This window comes from Sinocyclocheilus anshuiensis, unplaced genomic scaffold (assembly GCF_001515605.1).
Source record: "Sinocyclocheilus anshuiensis isolate Anshui unplaced genomic scaffold, SAMN03320099.WGS_v1.1 scaffold1522, whole genome shotgun sequence".
In the NCBI taxonomy this organism is placed as follows: Eukaryota; Metazoa; Chordata; class Actinopteri; order Cypriniformes; family Cyprinidae; genus Sinocyclocheilus; species Sinocyclocheilus anshuiensis.
Window position 1 is genome coordinate 620846 of NW_015546143.1, and position 9376 is coordinate 630221.

Here is a 9376-nt window from a genome sequence, read left to right on the forward strand (position 1 = left end):
TGTTACGCATGCTGAAGCTCCTCCGCCTGGGCGCGATATCGCTTCTGAATTGCGAATAGCAAAAATGCATCATAGACAATGTCTGGTGAGATAGAATTTGCAAGATAATGTATATATAGCAATAATAAATGTATGTGTGTTTTATTAATTTCTCCAGTACCGATAGCAGAACCGTTAACGTCAGAGCTTATCGATTCTCCAGTCTTTCATAATTTAGCCCCAGGACCGATTAAATACCGGGTTTACTTTACTTGAAGTGTAGTAATATCTACAAGCAAAATGAATGCTCCTGATCTAAATTTCAACTGTCCCAGATAATGGAATATTTGCTTGACAATTATGGTGTATGGAGTGTAGATTGTTGTGGAAAAAAAAACTAATTTAAAGCAGTTTAACATAAGGCAGCAACAAAACAAAATGTGAAAAAAATGAAGGGGTATGAATAGGCACTGTATTCAGAGGCAGAACAAACAGTCCTGAACAGTGACAGCTGTGGTTGAATGTGATAGGAAAAAAAATCCCTCCCTTTCGCACTTTGGTGGTGCATCACCCTATCACCCTAATAAAGAAACCGCCCCTGCATATCACTATATGGAATGCAAAAACTTTGAAGCTTAATATCTCGAAACTGCTCAGAATGCAGATAGAACCTTATAATTCCAAGGTGACGATTTGTTAAGCTGTGAAAATAGTATGTCTACACAACAAACAAAGACCAAATATATGATCTTTACAGACTGTGATTTAATTAATAATATGTTAACATGGAGAGTGTGTGAAGTGCTTAAAATTACCAATTAAGTTATTTTTTCACAACATTTGTAAAATGCAAATAAGAGCATTAGGTAATATGTGAACTGCAGTTTAATGACATTTGTTAACATTCAAAAGTACATTAAAAAGTAAACTTGTAATCATTGTATAATTTCTGTTAAAATCATTTGTATGTTTTCAAAAAGTGCATGATCATATGACATTAATGACATTTGAAAGCATTTACATTTACATTAATGATCAGTTAATCATTAGATAATGTTCAATAAGTACATTAGTAAACATTAACAAGCATATTAACCTCATATTTATAGTATTGTGAATATATACTAACTGATGATCTGTTAAGCATATAATGTTTGTTAATGTGTTATTAATGAAAGTTATTATAAAGTGTTACCAAATACTAGTTTGAAACTCATTTGAAACAGCTTCAGCAGCAGGAAATATGCATAGGCTGTTACGTGCTGGTGCTGTAAAGAGTGCACGACGACTGAGAATATTCCACAAATGTCCTTTAATGATAATTCCACCTGTAGTTTTGTTTTCTTCCAGCTGCACTCCATTTTCTGGGCTGCTCACTTTAGGGCCAGTACTCATTACACCATGGTGTCTGACTGCTTTCCTTAATCTTATTTAAACGTGAAGGAGCAACCGTATCTAAAGTGCTAGAAAAGAGAGAATCCATAGTTTCTGTTACAAGAAGTTTTTCTGAGCTATTGGATATGCTGAGGAATTGAGACAAGTCAGGAACATTATTTACAAAGCAGTCTTTTAACCATAGAAATTATGGTTCTACCATATTTGCAACAGAGTTGAATTTGCAGCTTTAACAATATGGAGTATAAACGAGACTAGATAATGATCTGAGATATCAATGCTCTGCTGCAGACTTTCAATGCCATTAACATCAATTCCATTTGACAGTATTAAATCTAGAGTATAATTACGTCAATGAGTATGTCCTGACACGTGTTGTCTAACCCCAATAGAGTTTAGAATGTCTATAAATGCTGATCCCAATGCATCTTTTTCATTATCAACATGGATATTAAAATCACCAACAATTAAGATTTTATCTGCAGCCAGCACTAACTCAGAGAGAAAATCAGCAAATTATTTGATAAATCTGTATGTTGCACATGGTGTCTGCCCCAAATACTTGTCCAATTGTCTATAAACCTATGTTTGTCAGTCTCTGTTCCGTGTTTTGTGTTTTGCTCCCCACGTGTTCCATGTCCTGGTTTTCCCCTGTGTTCCTCCTATGCCCTTTTTACCTGACCTGTTTAATGTTTCGATCGGAACGGAAGAGTGGTGTTTTGTCCCGCGACTATGCCACCTCAGTCATCCAGTAGCCCTGCTGCAGGGGCTCTGCAACTGGAACCGAACAATGTACGGGACTCGCTAAGCTAGTTGCATTCAAAGCCGTATCTAAGGCCTTCACATTATTACTATCCTCAATTAAAGGTTGGATGCATGTCTCTAGTTGTGAAATCTTCTCTGTCAGCCTAACTATTTCCCTGCATTTATCACATGTGAATCCCTTGCCGCTAACAGAAAAGCTACACTAAACATGTGGTAAGCAGTACAAGTGACAATAACAGGAGAAGAAGCCATGACCCCATTAAATATGAAGTGTCTGTATAACGTTTTTTTATTTTTATTTTTTATTTGCAGGGTTTGTTTTGTTTACTCTTAATTTTAATTACAAATAAAACAATAGTAAAAAATAAAAATAAAATAATTACAGTTTTTCACATTTGCTAAGACACTAAACCTCATTCTCTGAACCAAATTCTCAATAGCCTAAACCAATTTGTCAAATCACTCTTTCTGCAAAATCTTAAACAAGTTCAGGCAGTTTAGACACTGTTTGCAGATCTCATTAAATTTTTTTTGCAAAACTCTAAATACATTCTCACTCAGTAAAAAACAATTTGCACTGTGAACAAATTGTAAACTTATGATACAAAACCCTAAACACAAGAAAGCAAAAGTTAAGCACAACTGCAACACAGTTGTCATTGTTTACACGCAATAATTCAAAACTGTTCACACTTGTTTCTAAATATGTGAATGTACAAAATACAAGCCAGTACAAAGTGCATAGATGGCATGGGTGCATCCATCAATCTGAGAGGTACGAAAGAGTGCCTATACGAGGTGGAGGAAGAGGAGGACGAGGAAGAGCAAGACCAAGAACAGTCATTTCAGATGAAACCAGAGCTACTGTGACAGAACATGTTCTTGTGCATGGAATGACAGAGGCAGGACAAAGAGTTCAACCTAATTTGAGCAGATTCTCTGTGGCCACCATAATCAGTTGAAAAGTTCAAAAGAACAGCAAAAGAAGAGTGGAAGAGAATCTTGTTTATAATTGCAAGACTACCACCAGAGGGATTTTTCCCCGTTGCCTGCCTGCGATGTAGATGAAATCTTCTGTATGTATGGGTGTGTGTGTATATATATATATATATATATATATATACACTGGGGCATCTCAATATATTAGAATGTCGTGTCCAGCCTCATCTATAAAGATGAACTCATGTGGGATTGCATGAGCATCCATTTCCAGTACTCCCTGAAAACAAAGAACAAAAATCAGTCAATATGGTGTTATCCAGTACACTGGGAAACAATGTTGCGTGTAGTGTACTGCAGTCAATATAGTACTTACATCCACATATGCTCGTCTGAACTCTTTGTTTCTTTGAGAGTTTCTCTCAAACGGCACCTTATAAAGTTGTTTCATTCTGATTTGGTTTCGCTTGAATGCGAGCCAATGTGGACAGACTGACTCGTTGAATGTTGTTGAATAAGGTGTTGTCTTGGATGATGTGGCTTTGAATTTCTCGTAATCTGATTTCATTATTTTCCAAAACCAAGTTTACAATGGCAGCTTCCTGTACCCCGGTGAACATTTGGCCCCTTCCTCCACCATGGTGTCGTCTCTCAGTCCTTCAGAAAAAATAAAATAAAAATATATATAGGGCTTGGACAATGCAGCCTAAATATTTTCCCCCACAGTAGAGTACATTGTACAGGAAACTTGTACAGTTCATGAATGGCTGATGTCATACACTATGTAAACAGGTGTCACCCAACAGATACACTATGACATGGGGTATACTACATGTGTACTACATGAAATTTTGGTTACATACCTGTTCTCCAGTCTAAAGGTCCGGATGACAGAGGCGACAGTAAAACGGCTCAAGTTTGGCTGCACTCGCTGTCCAGCCTCACGCATTGTCAGCCCATGGTTGATGACATGATCTACTAAGGTTGCTCTGATTTCATTTGAAAGTGTTTGTCTTCTTTGGCCATGAACTCCTCTACCTGCTCTACCCCTACCTCTCACTCTTCCTCCCCCTCTTATTCTCAACCTCCCTCTTCCTCTTCCTCTCTCTGCAATGTCTTCCATTGTGGTTGTAAAAAAAAGGTTCTCACCTGTGGTCTTTTCACAGTGCTTACCTCCTGATTGAAGTGTTAACAATTAACCATTGAGGTGTTTGGCCAGGTGGCACATGTAATTGGCCAAGTAGCTCATGTAGTGTCATTTTGAATGGCAGTGTTTTGAAATGGCAAACATGTGACTTTATGTCAGATTGTTGTGTCTTATGCAGAGAACTGTGTTCAGTGCATTTAAAAAGTGCCATTTTGAAATGCAAAATGTGTGTAAAGCAGAAAATGTGTTTAGACTTTTGGAGACTTGAGAAGAAGTTTTGCTCTCTGTGTGTCAGTTTAAATAATTGTGCTGTGCATGTCATTTTAGTGTGTTAGCAATTGGAAAAAACTGTAATGAGTGAGTCATTAAGATTCAACCGATTCATTCAAACGGCTGATTCATTCAGGAACAAAGCATTTGACTGTTTACATGAGTGAATCACTGAATCATTTTTATCAACCGATTCGTTCAAAAAGCTGATTCATTCATTGCTCAGAGATGCAAGACAGTGCTGTGATCTTTGTTTGGAACTATTTTCGTTGGCAAAATTGAGCAAAACAAGTAATATTATGTCTAAAATGTAAGTCACTTATTGCTAACTGAACTTGTATAAAATGATTATTAAATTTGTTATGCTGATATCTGCAGAAAAACGGTACTCTTTGTGTGATATAGATTAAGTTAACTATATTAAATTATAAAAATAACAAAGCATACAAAAGCATTTTTGCCATCTACAATTTAGAATGCCTTGGATTTTGAGTTTTAATAGACTAATAAATCAGTGCGTGCACTCTCTGTGTGATTTGGTGATATACTTGATAATGTCAGATCGCACATCATTAAAACAAAACTTACCATATTATCACAGATATACTGTATATCGCACACCCCAGACACGACTTGAGTGGAAAATGAATCATCTGCGGTTTTGCGCGCGCTTGTTTGCACATGAGCAAAGATGTTTTAGGAGTCTTAACTTGCAAGCGCCAGACCACTGATTCGTCAAAACCTGCTTTCTTGCAGTCTGTGTTCTTCTGACTTTATTTTGTAGTAAGTAACGAATATGCTACGGGGAAATGTATTGGAGTAAAAGTATACATTTTAATTTTGAATAGTGGAGTAAAAGCAAAAGTTGCCTGAAATGTAAAAACTCAAGTAAAGTACAGATACTCCCAAAAAGTACTTAAGTACTGTAACAAACTATTATTACTTCGTTACATTACACTACTGATACTGTGTGTGTGTGTGTATATATATATATATATATATATATATATACATATACACATATACATATATATATATATATATATATACACACACACACACATACACACAGTATATATATATATATTTATATATATTTGGTGTGATTTCTTTTGTTTGTGTGTGTGTTTATTGCAAGATATATTTACTAAATACATTAAACTGTTTCTTTTTTTTTTTTGTAACTACATGCACTGGACACTGTATTCTCCATTTTTTGATGTAGTGTCTAATGAATGATTTGTAGTGTGTATATTATTGACTAATGTGTGTATGATTTGAGAGCTTTGTTTGATTTTGAGTACAGGTGAAATGGTTTTGAAGCGATTGTTTGATTTTGCCAGAAGAGTCAGGGGTTCTGTGAATTTAGTTTGAAGATTTAGATTTGTGTTTAAGGTTTTGAGAAAATGAGTGATGGGTTCAAGAAATGTGTTTTAGCAATTCAGAAAAACTGTAAAATAAAGTTGAATTTGAAATTGTTACGTCCACTATCACACCTGCTGTTCCCTCCCAACACACGAGGGAGCTATCACCTGAATATTAACGTCCGATTCTACCCTGACCTGTTCCGCTGCATCATCAGCTTGTGTATTTATAGGCCTAGCCCGCCAATGCACACTTGCGAAGTCTTGTTTATCGTTTCATATAGGCAATTCTGAGTGTCTACCTCTGTTTATCTCTCTGTGTTTGGACTTTTACAGTTTACCCATTTACGCCTCTTTATGCCTGCTGTTTTGGACTTGTCAGCTCGGATTACCTTGCCTATTTTGTGCATGATCTTCACCTATTTGACCTTGCTTTGTCTTGCCCCATTAAAATTCCCTGCTCATGGATCCTCTCAAGTCTCCCGAGTCTTCGATACACACACACATACACACACACACACTCACATACATATATAATTTATTATTATTTGTTATAATATTTTACATTTTTCAAGATTTCTATAAATTCTTTTGGCCATGATAATCGTGTAGTGAAAAATCTTTTGTCGTGACAGCCCAAATCCATGTCTAATGTGGCAGTTTCCAGGATCTCAAGGTCTGGAAGAAAGGCAAAGGCGGATGGAGGATGTCCCCATAATGTCAGGGAATCACAATCAGCAGTCAAAACATTAACAAAATGAATTAGTGTAAATCAATTCAATTGAACATTGTTCAAATCAACTGAACATTGATTTGAATGTTTACATAACTTCACAACACAAGATTAACAATGTAAACTGTTTATTGAAGGAGCCCCAGTGTGTTTCAAGCTCTGTTTGGTTGGCCATAAGGAGCAGTAAGTAAGTAAATAAATAGGTAAATAAATAAATACATACATACAAAATCTGAGTGTTTTCATACACCTTTATGGCCCATATTATGAAAGCACTTTTGTGATGCAGGGCCAGATAGGGCAGAGACTGTGTTGTTTGTTTGAGAATGAGGACCAATGCAAATATCCTCCCCCTCCTTTTTGTTTCAGCCAATGTAAAATCACATTTCCCTCATTTACTTGTACAAGTGTCATTACATTTCCATTATGCTCTTAAATGCTGTTAAAAGTATAAATATAAGTTTGGTAATAAAATTACTTTCCAGATCATTACAAAAATCAAGTTAAAAACTGAAAAATATTCAGCCTGAGCCCCAAGAGTTAGAAGAAAACTGATTTATGGAACTAATGTGGTTCAACAAAGTAAACTTATGCCGAGGGCAACCAAAATATCAAAAATAACAGACACTTTTAATATAAACACGACATAATTATGTATAAGTACAGGGATGGGAGGAGGGAAAAAACAAACAAAACAAATAAGCTCAAATCTTTCCAACTAAAGATATTTATATCTTTATCTATTTACAGTGGACATTTACAATGTAAAAAGTAATTTATATGCAAATTGGAACTAAATGCAGCAGTGTTCAGAATAGGCTATCCAACAAATTAAAATAGGACAGAATTGAAGATATAAATTCAGTAAAACAGAAAAGAATCCTGGTGATTACAAATATCAAGGGGAAAAGTGTATTAGCAAAACTTCTGAATTTTTCTTTTCTTTTACTTTTTCCCCCTCCATTCACTACATTATTTTCATAATGTACACAAAACTCACTTGATAGATCTGCTTGGTAAAGTGTGCTGTTCTTACAATCTTTTATTTATATCAGATCCTGGTGACAGTGGAACATGAAGCTGAATAGCACGGCCCTACTTTTGTTTTCAGACACTATAGTTCCAGAAAAAAAGAAAAGTCTGTGTATACTACAAATCCACTAGCATGGTAAATTCTTGGATTCAATAATAAAAATTACCAGTCTTAATACAATGTAAGCATCACAGCATTCTCTCCTTTCACCCCATCTGTTCATCTAGGTAATGTCAGATGTCAGGACATGGCAACGCAGGTATTCTCTTGAACGGATGTCCGCCTGTACAAAGACAGAAAGAGACCGAATCTTAGGCAGGCCCATGTGGAATCTATACCTGCACAATGCAGCAGATTTAACACCCGCCAAAAAATAATATAGGACTTACAGAGTGTTTAAAAGTTGACTATACTCTACATTTACCAGCTAATACGCTGTGTGCTGTGGTTGGTATCCTATTTTTTGCTATTTGAACTTTCAGTAATATTATTCTGCATTCATTTAAATCTGCCTTTTAAAATGTTACATTTTTTTCCCCCAGTAATATTACAGAATTTTTTATGATGAATCCAGCTGGTCAATTTTAACATCCTGCAGAGTTGCACACTGTTCACGGGGTGATTATGCCTGTTTGCTTTATAGTAACATACATACAGTTATATACAGTTGAACTAGCCATTCAGAAGGTAAAGTTACTTGTTTTCTTCTATTCATGTTTTTCTCAAACAGTAGTAAATGCTAGTAAACACTAGTAAAGGACCATGTATGTGTATGTGTGTGTTCAGTAATATTACAGAATTTGTGTGTATTATGAGAAAGGCTTCATCCCCATAGAGCTGACAAAATCCACCATAGGCAAGCTCTCGAAAAAAAAAAGACATAAATGAAAATTAAATCAAGGCTAATTTGCTTTCTAATTAGCACATTAATTAATACAGATACAGTCATTGAAGCGGCTTTCAATTGCCACATAGAGGCTAGGTAGTGGGCTCGTGACTCGTTCGCACTCGGTCATTATCTCATCCATGGAAGACTGACGATCTTAACTTGCTTTCGAATTTTATTAAAGGTGACATATCATGAAAATCTGACTTTTCCAGGTTTTAAGTGCTATAATCAGGTCCCCAGTGCATCTACCAACCAAGGAAACGTGAAAAAGACTAACCAAGTAACTTTGTTTTGGGAAGCCTTTTTCTGAAAGCGTCTGAGAAAACGAGCGCGTCTGATTTCACTCCCTTGGTGACGTGGCAAAGGGCTTTCATTATAATATTACCGGCCCTTAACCTGTAAATTTACACCCACGGCGTTTCATTTGATTTTGCAAGCGACAACAGTGTACCAGCTCTAATGCCATGGAGAAAGTTTGAGCAAAACATGCTAACTGTTCTGTTTTTGGCTGCACAGACGAGCACAGAACACTATTTACAGTCCCAGCCTCAGAGGAGACAAGCATTGGATTTATTGATTTATTTCATGTATATTGCTGCTGCCACACAGATCTAAAATAAAAATGCGTTTCATTTCCCAGTTGTTTACCTTCACAGACATAACCGACTGTTTTTTTGTAACTCGTGTGTTTTTAACGTAAACCTGTGTTTGAATGAGAACTTAGTTTAGTACTCACATGCTGTGGTGGCCGCTTTATGTCCATGTGCTTCGGGTGTGTGCTCTCAGAAAACCTTATATCATAAGTTTAAACTCATATGGTTTAAAACGCATGATTTCAGAGAGATAAACATGATAATCAGAA

The 9376-nt window shown here is 36.0% G+C and overlaps 1 protein-coding gene across 5 annotated transcripts in view; it reads right to left on the reverse strand.

Annotated features, from left to right (window-relative positions):
- Positions 1 to 1250: 1250 nt before the first annotated feature.
- Positions 1251 to 9376, reverse strand: part of LOC107701213 (endonuclease V) — a 147199-nt gene continuing 139073 nt past the window's right edge. For 2 of the 5 annotated variants that reach the window (XM_016503174.1, XM_016503173.1), the window contains one exon: positions 7335 to 7908. In XM_016503174.1, the coding sequence (XP_016358660.1) occupies positions 7849 to 7908 (60 nt within the window). In that variant the 3' untranslated portion in view covers positions 7335 to 7848. Of the gene's footprint in view, positions 1443 to 7334; positions 7909 to 9376 lie in introns of those variants that run through there. The other 3 variants (XR_001635623.1, XR_001635622.1, XR_001635621.1) reach the window with 3 other exon arrangements.